The 16,281-nt window shown below is 38.1% G+C and overlaps 1 protein-coding gene across 2 annotated transcripts in view; it reads right to left on the bottom strand.

Moving 5' to 3' along the window:
* The window catches only part of LOC131067523 (tRNA (guanine(26)-N(2))-dimethyltransferase), a 79,055-nt gene extending 63,386 nt beyond the window's left edge, over nucleotides 1-15,669 (bottom strand). Inside the window, exon 1 of one of the 2 annotated variants that reach the window (XM_058002557.2) lies at nucleotides 15,048-15,669. In XM_058002557.2, coding sequence (XP_057858540.2) covers nucleotides 15,048-15,589 — 542 coding nt within the window. In that variant the 5' untranslated portion in view covers nucleotides 15,590-15,669. The remainder of the gene's footprint in view (nucleotides 1-15,047) is intronic. The other variant, XM_058002556.2, reaches the window with a different exon arrangement.
* Between the last annotated feature and the right edge of the window lie 612 nt (nucleotides 15,670-16,281).

The raw sequence follows: 16,281 nt of genomic DNA, 5'->3' as shown, positions 1-16,281 counted from the left end.
GAAGAAGGTTTTTCATCAATTCTGCACATTTCCTATTTTTTAGGAAAATTTCCAAATTAGGGTTCCACGGTCCAGGAGAGAGAAAATTCTCGTACGAGTCCAAATCTGTAAAACTTTTGAAATTTGGATGTGATTTGATGCCCGAGAATAAATTTTTCAAATTTTTCCCTGGAGGGGAAATTTCTTGTTCAGTTCATCCCTGATTCCTTCCTTGCCTTAGAAATTTTATGTTCAATTCATCCTTGGGTGTATTTCTTCCTTGCTTGGAATTTTGTCCCCAAGGAAGGAATTTCCAATACTTAGCCAAATTTTCATCTTTCCTGGAATTTTGTCCATGTCTCTTTTTCAACATCCCTATTTTTTAGGGATCCTCCTAAAATTTAGGAGCCAGGTTCATTGGATGAAGAATTTCACCCTAATTCTGAATCTATAAAATTTTCCACATTTGGTCGGGATTTGGTATCTAAAAATAGGATAATCGAAAATTCGCCCGAGGGGAATTCTTCTTTTTATTCCTCCTTGACTCCTTGGATTCCGTGCCTTAGGCAAAATTTCAATTTTTAGCTTGGGTGAAATTTTCATTACGCTCATGGATTCATGGATTTTCTTCCTGTGAATGCCTTCCTGGTTTCAACGCCCCAGCCCCGACTTGGGCGCATTTTGGCCATGTCCATGGAGAGGTGGATTTTTCCACTTGTGAATTCATTCTTGGTTTTAGCGCCCCAGCCCTAACTTGGGCGCATTTTGGCCATGTCCATGGAGAGGTGGATTTTTGCACTTGTGAATTCATTCTTGGTTTTAGCGCCCCAGCCCTAACTTGGGCGCATTTTGGCCATGTCCATGGAGAGGTGGATTTTTTTCACAAGTTTCGGGCTCTTCATCGAGATATAGATATGAAATATAACATTTAAGCTAAGTCACCAGGTTCGGCCGAATTTGAACCTTGAAGTTCAAAATTCGGCGAACTTGAAAAAATATGCAAAAATTCGATTAAATTCGAATTAAAATTTGGGGTTTGCGATAAAGTTTTTTTTGGCTTGCGTTTTAGGGATACGGTGGCCAGTCACGCCGCCCGGCCGCCACCAGTAGGCGACGCCACGACCAGTCCACGACACCATTTTTTTTTAGTTTATTATTTCTTTATTTATTTATAATTTTATAATGTTTATAATGTTTATATAGTTTAAAAATTTATAATTTTATATTAATAGTTTGTAATTTTATATTAAATATTTTTATATTTTTTTAATTTTTTTTAGGTTTAATATTTTTATAAACAATTTAATAATGTTTATTATTAATTTATTATTATTTATTTAATAATGTTGTTTATTTAATTTTTTTTAGGTTAATTAATAGTTTATACTTTATAATGTTTATTTATAAATTTATAATGTTAAACTATTTACGCAAATAAATTTATAATGTAAAACTATTTACGCAATTTTATAGATATATTACATATTTACATATATTTATTAAAAAAATTTAAAAATTACAAATGGCGAATTTAATTCGAATTTTATACATTTCGAATTTTTTCCGCATCAAACTTCATTCGAATTTCAAAGCTGTCGAACTTCGAATTCGAATTCGAACCTGGTGACTTAGCATTTAAGTATAAGTGGTATCTTCAATATGTCTTTTTCATTTCTTATACTTTAAGTTATATTTCATATATATTGTCAGGATGTTTGAGAGTGGTTTCAGGTCCATAGGAATCATAATGCAAATTCTGGATTTTGGAAGATCTTCCAAATTTCTAGACTTAGTCAAATTTTAGGCCATTTTCGGATCAGGATGACATTGGTGGATTGATGTGAATTTCTGGACTTGGATGATTTTGCATGCTTTCCTCTTCTGGAATAGGAGTTCCAAACTTAACCATTTTTTGACCCAAATTGTCTGCCTTCTAACTTTTCCGGATTTAGAAATGGTCTTCAGGAACGTTCAGTCTTCAGCGTCTTCAGAGATATTCAGTTTTCAGTGTTTTCCTGTGAAGATCCTGCCAAAAATAGATTTTCCCAAATAGTAAGTGTTTCAAAATGTCAAGGTTTGGGCAAAATAGGTCAGAAAAGCACTTACTAAAAATAGAAACTTACTAAAAATAGTAAGTTTGATTTTTGGCAAAATTAGACCAATCCGGGACTCAATAAAATCCCTAAAAAATAGGTACTTTCTAAAAATAGAAAGTTGCTCCGTTTTGGCTCAAATTTTACTGGGAGGTTCCTTGAAGGGTCCTAATTCCAGTTGTATGTTCAACTTTCTCGAAACCCTAACAGAAAACCCTAAAATTTAGGATAGAAGGCAAAAAAACCCTGAAATTCACAAAACGAGTCCCAAACTTAGCCAAATTTGCTCAAACGAAAGGCAGACTTGACCAATATGATCCTCGAACACCTGCAAAGCAAAGAGACTGACGAGATTGCTACGAAAAGACCACAAAAACGCAAGCCAAAAAACCGGGAGGGCCTAAAAAGAAGGGGGTCCCCATTTGCAATGGGGCAATGTGTGAAAACGTCACAACAGGACACCCTTGAGTTCGGAGGTGTTGTGACGTGTTCACACATCGCCCCATTGCAAATGGGGACCCCTGCTTTTTGCTTTCTTGGGTTTGTTTTCTAGGTCTTTTAGGGTTTTGTCTGTTAGCCTTTGCAGGATGAGTGTTGTCGAGGGGATCGTTAGATTACAGGCTTTACTTGAGCCAGTGTGAGTCCACAGGGCCCCTGAATTAGGGTTTCTTTGGGAGTCTTCCTTAGGGCCTGGTTTTGCTCTTGTTGCTAATTGTGTCTTGCTTTGTGAGTGGGTATCATTCTTGAAGGTCCAAGCTAGGTCGAGTTGGCAAGTGATGAAGTCTGAAATGTTATCCTGATCTTCAAATGCCCTGAAATTTGGCTAAGTCTGAAATGTTATCCTGATCTTCAAATGCCCTGAAATTTGGCTAAGTCTGGAATGTCCTGATCCTGAAATTTGGCTAAGTTTGGAATGTCCTGATCCTGAAATTTGACTAAGTCTGGAAAACTGAAGAATCCTCCAAAACTAGATTTTGCAATATAACTCTTGGAGGTCCGAAACCACTCTCAAACATCCTGAAAGTATATATGGAATATAACTTAAAGTATAAGAAAGATTCTTATACTTAAATGTTATATTCCATAAAATGATCATGACAGAGAGTCCAAAATGTCAAATTTCGCTCCTGACCCTTCCAAAGGGTCCAAAGCGAATTTCGCTCCTGACCCTTCCAAAGGCCCAAAGCGAAATTCTCCATAGGACATTCTACTTTGACCAAAACCTAGAACTAACGCATTCCCAGGCTTGAATGAAGGAAAAAACGCTTGTTTGAATGAAGAAATGTGAAAATGAAGTCAGGATCTTGGCCAAGATTAGGAATTTCGCTCCTGACCCTTCCAAAGGGTCCAGAGCGAAAATCTTTATAACTCTTGTTTTCCTCCTTATTTTGGCTAGGCGTTGGCTTGATGGGAGATGAATGGGTATGTTTTTGCCTTGAGAGGGAGTTTGATTGATTTTGAAAAACAAGATTTTGGCCTAAAGGAGAATTTCGCTCCTGACCCTTCCAAAGGGTCTAGAGCGAAATTCATCATAAACTTCATTTGCTACCTTGTTTGACCTTGAAACCTTCTTCCTCAAGTGGAAAATGATCTAAGTTTGCTTCTTGAAGTGGTTTGAAGTTTGAAAAGTGAGTAATCTAGCCTAGAATGAGATTTTCGCTCCTGACCCTTCCAAAGGGTCCAGAGCGAAAATCTTCTTAAAGCTCATTTCCTCCTAAGTTTGACTAATTTTTGATTTGCAGGGTATCTTGGAAGGAAGGATGGACATTCTTGTTGCCTTTGAAGTGTTTGAAAGCGTTGAGAAATGAAGGATTTTGGACCAAAAGGGAAATTTCGCTCCTGACCCTTCCAAAGGGTCCATAGCGAAATTCCTAAAAGCTCTTATTTTTGCAATGAAGAAGATCAAGTTTTGATTTGTTATGACGTGGATGGAAGAGAAATAACTTGTCTTTGCCTCTTGAGGTCGTTTTGAAAGGGAGAAATGAAGAATCTAGCCCAAGTCAAGATTTTCGCTCCTGACCCTTCCAAAGGGTCCAGAGCGAAAATCTCTCTAAGAGGCATTTCTTTCCTTGTTTAGCCAAATCTTGATGACCAAGACATGATGAGAAGGAGAATGAGCATGATTTAGCCTTTGAGAATGTTTGGAAGTTATGAAAATGAAGGATTCTAGCCAGGAAAGGAAATTTCGCTCCTGACCCTTCCAAAGGGTCCAAAGCGAAATTCCTTATAAACCTACTTTTTGACCTTTCTTGGACATGAAACCTTGTTTCTAGGGCAATGAAAGATGAAGTCCTACCTTGCAAAGAAGTTTCAAGTTGAAAAAATGATGATTTTTGGTCAAGAATGAGAATTTCGCTCCTGACCCATCCAAAGGGTCTAGAGCGAATTTTCTCAAAACCTCTTTTTGCTATCAAGTTTTGCTAGATCAAGTGTGGGATAAGGTAAAATCAAGAGGAAGTTGCCCATAAGAGTGACTTTTAGTTGCTAGAAACCATGAAATGATGGAGGAATAAGCCTAAAACAAGATTTTCGCTCCTGACCCTTCCAAAGGGTCCAAAGCGAAAATCCTAAAACCCATCATTTTCTCCAAAATTTGTACCAAGCCATGCCTAGACCAAGGTGAGCGATGCCCTTGAGATTGTCCTTGAATTGATTGTTTTCTCAAAATATTATGATTTTGGGCTAGAAAGGGAAATTCGCTCCTAACCCTTCCAAAGGGTCCAGAGCGAAATTCTAGATAGGTCATGTCCCTGGCTAGGTTACTAAGCAAAACTGACCTTTTTCGCCTTGTGAAGATTAAGCCAATGCTAGTAGGTTGGGAAGTAAGTTCAAACTAAGCGAATGTTGATGAATTGAAGTGAAGGAGATTGGAAAATTAGCCAAGAATGAGATTTTCGCTCCTGACCCTTCCAAAGGGTCCAGGGCAAAAATGCCTAAAAAGCAGTATTTCTTTCAAAATCCTGTTGAGCTAACTTATTGGTTGAGATAAATAGACCCTGGAGATTGCTTTGGAGGAAGTTAATGATCAAGCAAAGATGAATTTTGACCTAAAAAGAGAAAATCGCTCCTGACCCTTCCAAAGGGTCCAGAGCGAATTTTCTCAAAACCTATCTTTTCCCTCAAATTTATGCTAAGTCTAGTATGGGTCAAGATTAGAGGTGCCTCTGGGCATGTCCTTGAATGGTCAACAATTATCAAGTTTGAAGGTATTGAGCCAAATGATGAAAATCGCTCCTGACCCTTCCAAAGGTTCCAGGGCGAAATCCTTTGAAACTGCTATTTTTCACCTTGTTGGGGCCAGGCGAGGAGCTAATTGTGAGGTAACGTTGAAAGGAGGTCTAAATGAGCCAGGAATGCAAAATTCGCTCCTGACCCTTCCAGAGGGTCCAGAGCGAAATTCTTATAGGGCCTGTCCTTGGAAAGACTCTTGAACAAACTTAATTTTGATGTCTTTTTGTTGATGATTTAAGGTATAAAATGCTATGTTGAAATGAATTTATTATGTGTCCTTAATCATCTTTTTGTTTGTCTTGCAGTTAAAAGGCGACCTTCTCCGGTGCAGCATCAACAAGGACGACCTTCTCCAGTCCGGCCTCAACAAGGACGTCCTTCTCCAGCCCAGCATCATCAAGGACGGCCTTCTCCGGTCCAGCATCGACAGGGACGACCTCTTCCAGCCTAGCATTTTAAGGGAAGGTACACCATCCATCCTGCACATCAAAGACAAAAGAGGATTAAAGAAAGGGTTCGTTGAAGAAGCAGACGGTGTCAGAAAAGTTAATTAAAGTCATCTTCTCAACATCATCAAATTGAATATCTACCAAGTTGCAAGTGTCAGACAAGGTGGCGTCCCAGTCATCATCCCTCCATTTGGATTGGTCCACCTCAACATGTCCAGGTTCAATGTACCTGACTCATCAAAAAAGACACAAACTTCGATGTACCTACCCCGGCTATCCATTGGTCGAATATTCCAGAGAAGACATGTGTCCAAATAATGCAATTATTTCATTGGCCAGAATTGAGTTGTTGTAACAAACCCTAATTAGGGTTTTCATTGCAAAATCTCGGCCATTGATCTTAAGTTGATCTGAGCCATTGAATTGTATTGAGGGCGCTATATAAGCCCTAGCTCCTCATTTGTAAAGGCTAATAGTCAGAGAATAGTTAGTCAATAATAGCTAATAGTTAATAGTTAGTAATAGAGGCCAGAATAGTAGAATAGCAATTAGAGTAGATTAAGAAGAGAAGGCAAGACATTGTTGCCTTAATTGTAAAGACTTCTTTTCATTGAAGATATGGTGGAATATGTTGTTTCTTTGCAATGTGCATGGTCTCTTGTTGAATCTTCATTTTTGATGATAGATGATTAGATTGAGTGAAGAAAATTGTTGAATGCACCTGTGTGGAATCTGTCTAGTCCATACCACTAGCCTCTTACGGATGGTAAGTGCGCCTTGCGTGGTCAACTGGCATAAAATGAGCTTAATCTTAAGTCATAACACATCTATTGCTCATGCATTATCTTGAATGGTGATCATTGTCAGATGGTGTACGATTTGAACGTATTGGAAGCATCCCTTAGAAGATCGCACTGAGTTGGTGTTGAATTGTTCAACCTGATGGTGAGACCCAGCCCAGTAGGACTCCACCTAGTCATTCATCCATCTTCTCGCATCCTAGATAGTAGAGTAGACTTCCTGAACCCTGCATCTTTTGCCATTTGTTTGTCTTCCAGTTAGTGAATAGGACTTGTGATTCCAACAAATTAGACGTTCAGGTCATCAAGTGTAAGTCCCCTTGTGATTCCAGCAAAATCACATCATACCACAAAGAGCTTATCCACGAGTAGAGAACCTACATACAAGAACCTTGGAGTTGCCTCGACTGATCCTTCGGCAAGATCTTCAGCAGTCGGGAAACTTTGCTCAAGAGAGGATAAGGTACCTTTAGGTATTTTATTCTGTGTTTGGTCGTGTACAAAATACACATCAACAGGAGGTTGGTTGGACGAAAACCCAATCAATTGGAGGAAGGATCATTCAGATTCTTCATTTGGGCTAATAGTGGAGATCGCAAAGATTTGTTGTAGAGATTTAAAAAAATTGTGAACATCAAGTTTATATGTAGACTCCCTTGGTGAATTTGAATCGAGGTATTTAGTTATGGGGGCAATCTTGCACCATTCTTCATCTTCCAAGCGTATAATAGACAACTCTTCAAGATCATAGTTCCTCATTAAGGGTCGACTTGTTTGTCCATCAACGTGAATGGTAATTGCAACCTCTTTCATTACCATTCCTAATAATTGTGAGAGTAATGGTGTGATATCTTTCTTGCATACATGAAGAGTGTAGAGCCGTGAAAATCAAAGTCAATGGCTATGCATGAAAGTTTGTTTCTCCTAAATTGTGGATGATCTTTCTTTACGGCTTCAGGATATCATGGCGTAGTTTCTTGTGTCGTGGGCTTCAAGTTCACAGTAGCTTCTTCCTATAAATTGTGATTCTAAGTCTGGCAGAATTCTTCATACTTGTGAGTGATTCGATATTATCATTGAAGTGTTTAGTATGCTTCAACAACATGAATGGAAGCCTTAGCACATGACTCACATATGGATAAAGATCCCCTCATTGGTTTGAGCAACCTTTGGTATTTTTAGGCACTATTAACACTGTTAAAAAATGGTAATTGTTATCGCACTTCTAGAGTCAATGCCTGGCACGGGAGACTTTGGTGGCAACAAGGTTGTATACAATATTTGGGCATCAATATATTGATGGCCATTGATTGGAGAAGTCAAAGTAGGAGATAAGGCTTGGGTGACGAGTAAATAATTCTGGCTAGAAAAGGAAATTTGGCTTGCTGGGAGGCATTTCTTTGTGCATGGGTCCCTTGGAAGTTTGGTGACTGTTGTGACGTATTCACACATCGCCCCATCGAATGGGGACCCCCACTTTTTTTTTAGCATAGTTGTAAATAAGATGTCTTGGTTAGCTTAATTTAGAGTTTGAGTCCCCTTTAAATTAAAAAATCCAAAAAAATGAAAATCATGAAATTTTGGCTAAGGCATGAAAAATAAGCAATGCCTCTCAAGAGCATTACTGCTTTTAAGCAGTGCCCCTTAATATTATTACTGCTTTTAAGTAATGCCCCTTAATGTCAACACGACTTTTAAGCATTGCCTTTCAATGGCATTACTTTATTTTAAGCATTGCACTTTTTGTGCATTGCTCATCACTGCTCCTAGCGATGCAAGTCGCTCAAAACAATTTCAATATTCAATTGCACAATGAGCAAAGCAAGCTCAATGCATCTTCTCTGTCAATTGGATGACATTAAATGATTGAGGTGAATGAAGAAAGTATAAGCATCAAATCGGCCAGGATTTAAGAGCCACGATTTGGAAATCATGTATTCAATCAAGGTGGCAACTTGATCATAAGAAACAATCATTCAATATGAGTTGCTTTGTAATTAATCAATCAAGGTGCCAACTCGATTTTAATTAAGTAAAGGCATGATGAATTGATCGAACAAAATTAAATGAAAGTGCCCAGCAATTTTGAAAAGCTATGAATGTCATTTAAATTTTGTGAATGGATATTAAATGGAGGTGGTTGATTTGTTTGATATCCCAATTCAAGTTCATTTAATAGAAATAGCTCAAGTTGTGATGATCTACCAATTGCTATAAGCGTCAACTTGATCACTACGTTTGATCAATTTGCAAGTCGATTTGCTCTTCTCTGCTCATGATCGAATTGCACAGAGCCAATGTATACAACAGTGATTGGAATTTTGATCAGATTTGAATCATCTTAAGGCAGCGATTATGACTTTGATATTGGTGAATTTACCTTTGGAGATCAGCGAATGGAAATCTGATTAAGTTAGAACGATGTCACTTTGATACATCAGCGACTTCATTCTGATATCAGTGAATCAACATCGGCAACTCTTCCAAATTGATATCAGCGAGTTGGTGATCAACTATTCATGTTCGAACTCCTGTCAAGGCATGGCGATTTCATTTAAGGATGGAAATCTACCCTAAGGCGATTTGATACATTGTAACATGATGATCGTTTTGATCAGTGATTCTCCCTCATATTGTTTCTACAGCGATCACATTTTGATCAACATTAATCAGCTATGCTCAGTGATACATGTTCTCGGAGGTATCAAAGTACACAAGTTCGCACAATGAATTCAGCTTTAAGAAGCAACGATTCTGAATTTTGATCAGTATTCCAACAGCGACTAAAGGGTTATCAAAGCACAGTGAACTTGTCTCCCACACAGCAAATTTGACTGATTTTCATCATTACCGTGACAGTGGCATGCAAGATCAAGTCACCTCATAAGCCCAGCTGATCAACTAAGTTTTGAAGATTTGCATATAACCAGTGATCAACCAGCATGGGTATACACTTAAGTGAAATTCCGTCACGATGCAGAAATGTTAATATATGAGTTCACCTTAAAGTTATATGACAGATCTGAGACAAGTTTCTCATTCTATGGGGGATCGAACTGTTATTTTTAGGTCAGACTGATAGCAATGAACAGAAAACAACACAATGCACACACAGAACACAAGAGTACCCTGGGAAAACCTCCCTCTTGGAGGTGAAAAACCCAGCAACAAATCTTAATCTTTATTACACAGAAACAGAATGTAACATTACAATTTTGCTTCAGCAGCAGATAACTCAGAACAGCAGAATGTTGACATGAAACTAGGGCACAAACAATAGCATTAACTTATCTGCAAGATCTCAGAAGTCTGTTCGCTGTCATGCACAGATTATGCAAGTCAATTCGCTGACCAAGGATGCTGCTCTCAGACTTGCAGTTCATGAATAATGGATCGCTGCTTGAATCACAGAAGAACTTCGCTGATTATATGCTGGAGAAATTCGCTAGTCTTGCAGAGATAATTCGCTGTTGTAATGATTGTGTTTAAATGCCATACAATTTACTTGTTTATATACTTGACTTGAGGTGTCAAGCTAGCAAGTTGGCTTGCTTATATAGTTTATATTTTACAATTAAACCGCTCAATAGGTCCTGCCTCATAATGAAGTTATTACACGTTACATTATGTTTGCTTAACCACCCAATTTGGGTCCTGCCTTAGAACACGTTACATTATGCTTATACGCCCAAATAGGGCCAGCCTTATATGAGTTTAAGTGTGTGAATAATAATCAAACTTTAATTGCTTTTAGCAACATTAAAGTTTGATGATCTGGGCTAGCATAATCCGAGCTAGCTACTAATTTCAACACGAACTTCATGTTATCACTGATAAAGTTTTCTTCATGAGGGTTTTGTTGTTTTCACTTAGTTATATTGGAATGATATTGCTTAATAAGGGTCAGATTTACAACTAAGGGTTTTAGCTTAGTGATCGATTATTTATTTGCAAGCAAATCTTATATCGAAACTAATTTGAACCAATCTCGCAGGTGAAGGATGGCAACAAATGCAAGTGATCAAGACAAGAAGAGTTAATCAAAGTTAGAAGATCAATTCACATCAAGAGCAATGTCGAGTATCAAGAGATATGCCTTATTCAATTACAACTTGTGATGAGTTACGAGAAAAAGCTAAGGTGGCACCTAGTCATCATTACATCCAATCATATCATTTCATGAGAAGGCGTCCAGACTAAATGCATCTAGCCAATTCATCAAAGAAGATAACTACCATGTGGGCACAAAGTTCGATGCACCTACCCTCATCATTTATTGGTTGAATTTTCTAAGCAGGACATGTGTCCCCTTAAATGTAATTGTATCATTGGTCAAGCATTAAATGCTTTGCAATAGGGTTTCTATCTTTAGATCTTGGCCATTGATCTCAAATCGATCTGAGCCACTAAAATGTAATGAGAGCAATATAAAAGGCCTCACTTCTTTATTTGTAAGGGGAATAGTCAGTAGTTAGTAGCTCAATAGTAGATAGCATTTTAGACTAGAGTAGAAAGAGAAGGCAAAGATTGTTGCAAAAGGCATGTAAACTTCGTTGAAGATATGGTGAATTCTATATGTTAATTCAACGATTTGGATGGTCTCTACTTCTCAATTTGATTTCATGTTTTTCAATGAATGGAATACTTTGTATGATCAATGGTGAAATTTGTATATCCATACTACTAGCAATTTGTTGATTGCAAACTTGCCTTGCGTGGTCAACTGGAATCATTCAGCTAAAGCTTAACTTCAATTATCACTTCTTCATTAATATGCATCAACTTGATGGTGTTCATGCTTGTAGTGATGATTTGAAAATCATAAAGCTACCCTTAGAAGATCGCACTAGCCTTGTGGAGATGTTCGTTGCATGTCAAAGCAAAACTTAGTTAGAATTTCATCAAAGATCATCCATTGCTCCTACATTCCTAGAGTTAGAATAGCCTCCTGAAACCCCATCCTTTTTTTCCTTTTTTTAATCAAGTCAAGTGAAATTCCACGTTCCAGCATCATTCGAGAATTCAAGTGTTCAACGTAAGTCCCATCGCAGGTACAACAAATCACATCAATACCATTGAAGCTATCCAACAAGTCAAGACCTGACATGAAAGAACCTTGAAGTCATCTCAAGTGATCCTTATGCAAATCTTCAGCATTTGAGATACTTTACTCAAGAGAGGATAGAGTATTCAATACTTTATTTGGTGTTTGATAGTGCATCAAAACACCATCAACAGTGACAAATACTATTAACCGCTACTTCAAAATATACATCTTGGACGGAAGTCATGTTTGTAGTGTGTGGCTCATCTCTGGTTCAAACCAAAAGTTTTGAACAATCATCAAATGTTCTCAAGCTACTCTCAAATACTTCATGTGCAAAATTTTATATCTTGGCAATGACTGAATTAATGCTGGTTGTATGAACATTTTGAAGTATAATTTTGAGTGTTGTCATAATCTCTCTGGAAGATTATATTTCTGTTGCAGACAGCAAAAGTCATTTTTTCCTGTTTTCATTATAAAGGAAGATTGTTAGCTGTTTGTCAAAATGTTTCATTATATTTTATGGCTTTGAGATGCATTTCAAAATGTTTTGTCTCAAACCTCAAAACCATAAGACACCTAACACATCTACTCAGAAACTCCATGATTATGACAATATGCCAATTGCTTGACAAAATTCCACAAATGAAATTGTGAAAATTTTGGTAAGATAACATAGGGGTCATTACATCAAGAGCAAGCTGTTGAGCATTCTTGGGAAACAAGTTACCTTCATTCAATGAGGAATTGCTAGCATTATTGTTTGTGTCGCCAAGTTTTGAATCCAGTGTATCACTAGCTCTTATAGATTCCATCTCACCTTCAAATAAAGGGTCTATGAGGGAGATTTTTGGGTCTCTCTGCTCACTAGGCCCCATATTTGAAGGAGATTATTTCCTTCACTACATTCAAACTGTTCTTAGAGTATACCTCAGAAGGAAGCTTGTCATTACTGGGAGGAGAAACCTCTTGTTGCCCATTTGTTACATTCTTAATCCTAGTAGGATCATTAATATCACTCTGAGCAACAACCCAAATAGGGCTAACCTCATTTTTCCCTCCAGTCTTATTAACAATATTAAAGAAACCCTGATTTCTTGAGATTTTGGGACAATCCTTATTTTGATGACCATTCTTTTTACATAGAAAGCAGGCATTTAAAGAGCCCAATAATCAATTTGCACAGCAATTCCATTTGGAATTTCAATAGAGGGAGATAATGAAATCAAAATCCTAGCATAAAGATGGGGTAGGGTAATCCTAGAATCTTCGACTTGCAGAACATTTCCTAATGGTTTAAGCATGTTAGGGATAAATTTCCAAAGATGAGGAGGGACATTCTTGACTTCTGACCATCTTGGTGAGGAATTTGCAACAATTTCTTCCTCCTCATCGGGCGACCATGGGATGGCCCGGAATAAGGATTGTCCAATATTCCAAAATTCCTTTTTCAAAACCCTAGCCTGCATAGAGTAACTTTTAAAAAATACCACAAATAAACCTTTCTGAAGCATACAGCAAATTGAAACATATACCCCCAATTTCTTACCCCAAACATTAAGAATCTAGTCATCAAAAAAAATTCTAGATGACAACAGATTAGCATCCATACAAACAAAAAAGATAGCAATGTTTTTGAGACGGATTTCTTCATATTTGATAGCATTGAGCATATCTAGATTGGGAGAGATGGAGAGGAATCTAGGAACAGTAGGGACCTCACAATCATTTCCACAATCGTGGTCTCCTCCTTTGAATATGCCTCCATCTCCCACTCCAATGCCTCGGTCCCATTCCAAAGCTTTTTTTTCAGGATGAGCTACCTAAAAAACCGCAGATGGAGGGGTTTCAATGCATTGTGCTTCGGCATAAAGAGCTTATTTTTAAGAGGGTTTTTTAACCTCTTGGGCAACGTTGGAATCCTCTGGATTGACGTTTCTGCCTGCGAAGGTTTAGCTTACCAGAACACTCAAGAACCCCTCCATCAATATGCATATCATCAACTTGGTTGTCGCTAACGGTTTCCATAAAGCCGGCATGAAGGAGTAAATGACCGAAAACCGTCCAAACACCAAGCAATTAAAGAAGCCAATGTACTCACAAACCAAAGCCTAAACAACGAGCACCCAACCTTGACCTTTTAGCCAGAGTGAAAGCGGGAATAAAAAAGATTTTTGAATTTAAAATAAACCTAAACAAAACTGATCAAAGACATAAGCCACCAAGAAAGGGAAAAGAAACACACAAAAGGACACAATACCAAAAGAAGAGAACGAAGAAAACTAAGAAACCAGGCGGCGAAGGGTACCAATCTGAGCTCTGTAAGTGCAGCAGAGAGCTTGAAGGCACAGGAATGGAGGTGACCATTCAGCTCCCTCAGAGCTCCTACCACTCACCAAGGGTGAGATTCAATTAAAAATATTTTAAAATATGTACACATGATAATATATTGGTTTAGATAACGTTGATTTTATGTACTTATACAATTTTTCCAAATGTATCCGTACATGGTTATTAATTTGTAAACGGTTTATTTTTTTTTATAATTTTTTACCAGTATTTTTTAAATATGTAATTGACAAAGAGCCTTGACCTGTTGCTACATCAAACCTTCCATAGTATAACGCCTGCACCATAATTAAATTAACTATTTTTCAACCTTAAAATGGACAGTTAAGTGCCCTTTCTGCCAGCATTCTGAAAGTGTCAAACATATTTTTTGGGACTGTTTTCATGCTAAGAAGAAATGGATGCAACTTTTGAACATTTTCCTGCTATCTTTGACCATGTGCTTGGTTTTTTTCTAATCATATTATAAATCAGAAAGGTAGAAATGCTACAAATTTACTGTGATGCTATGTTACAACTTGTTTCTTTGTGCTCTCAGTTAAAGGAGGCTACCTACAGCAAGCTTTTGGAAGAGATCAAATATCAGTTTGTTCAAATGTATTCAGGAGATGTTAAATGTCCTAGACAGCTTCAAAACTCTTCAAATTTCAAGTATAATGTAGGATAAGTTAATATATATTTCTTTGCTTATTGTATTTGCTGGTATAAGACAAGTTTGTTTTACTTACTGGTTCAAATGGTTTTATAGTGAATGTGGCTATCAGTGATGATGGATATTTGTTATTTGTAGTTCTGTTGTTTTTGTTTTATTCTCCTGCAGTTCCTTTTCAATTGTTATTATTGGTTTGTTCAATTAAAAAAATTAACTAATTTTAATTATATTTTTCAAAGTCCACCATATAAAATGCTCTCCACATTGAAAGTAACTTCAGCGAAATACTTTATAACATACGAAGATAAATACAAAGCCTACAGATGATTCGTAGATCTGCAGGTTTTTTTTTTCACATTTAACTGTTTACTGAAAATTTGGTATGTATAACGACTTTTGATCATTTCTCCGGAATCTTTAATTTCTGGTAAAAGCTGAGAAATATACTTGTGAGGACGATGACCACCAGAAGAAAAGCCATCAGTAGAAGTTAAATAGAGAAGGCCGTCGTGGCGGATGGCCGAAAGGGCGGAAGCGAAGAAGGAAGAAGCGCTACCAAAAGAGTCGATGTCAATTAAATCATAGTAGTCATGGAGAAGATAACGCTGGCACATAAGTCTGTTGGCATCCTCGTGAGAGAGGAACCACTTAGATGTGGGAATGTTTGAGAGATTGGAAAGGATGGTAGAGCATGTATCCTCATTCGCATCGTTGGCCCACACAAAGTCGGCGTTAGCTTGTGCCAGGTAACGCAGCGCTCGAACTCCGCACCCGCACATGGCATCCATCACTCGCAACCTCCCCGTTTTCCTCCTGTAAACAGCGGCCGCCAAAACCCCCAGGTCTCTCCCATCTCTGCTCTCCTTTCTAAAGAACCCTTCCCCCGCCGCAAACCTCACCCCTCTCTCCTCCTCCTCACGACCTATGCTCACGCTCCTGCTCGTGCACTCCACCACTCCTCTTCCCCTGTACAGCGACAGGAGCCTCATTCTTCTTACCCCACGTCGCGCCTCAACCACTCAACAACATCCGCCATGCCACCTTCGTCTTCCAACCCTTTTTTCCCTATCATTTATCCTGTAATGAAAATAAAACGATTTTCAATAATAAATAAATAAGTGCAAGTAGTTGCAAGTAGGATTAAAAATTTAGATAGATTAGGGAGAGGAGCCCGAACATCCACACCTTAACTTCAGGGGTCCACGTGGCAGAGATCAATTTTGACCCTCTGTCAAGTAGACAGATAAGTTGGCAACCCCAAATCAAAATATTAGCCGTTAATTCGGCGATTTGCCACATGTCCCGTACATACTCGTTCACCGTGTCGTCTTTATGCCACTTTGGTGCATCGACCGGAACCTGGCTAGGCCCATAGCCTAAACTTGCCATGTTTTCTATTAGTATTGAACAGGATGGTCATGTGGCAATCAACCACATGTCCACCCAATCGACCACCTCCTCCGTAAAAAATTATCGCTGCCACCTTCAAACATCGTCTACAATGGCATTGACTACGCGTCACCTCTCCTTACATGCACTTAAAGGCTCATGTTTATCGAGCACAACAGCATTCAATATGCCTGACTCCTCGTGGATCGAGCCATGTTTCCTTCCTTTCTTTCCTACGTAATCTCAACTCTTCGATTTCTTTCACACTACAACATATTCACCATGGGACGCT

Source organism: Cryptomeria japonica, chromosome 10 (assembly GCF_030272615.1).
Source record: "Cryptomeria japonica chromosome 10, Sugi_1.0, whole genome shotgun sequence".
NCBI lineage: Eukaryota > Viridiplantae > Streptophyta > Pinopsida > Cupressales > Cupressaceae > Cryptomeria > Cryptomeria japonica.
This window is presented reverse-complemented; position numbering and strand designations above follow the sequence as displayed.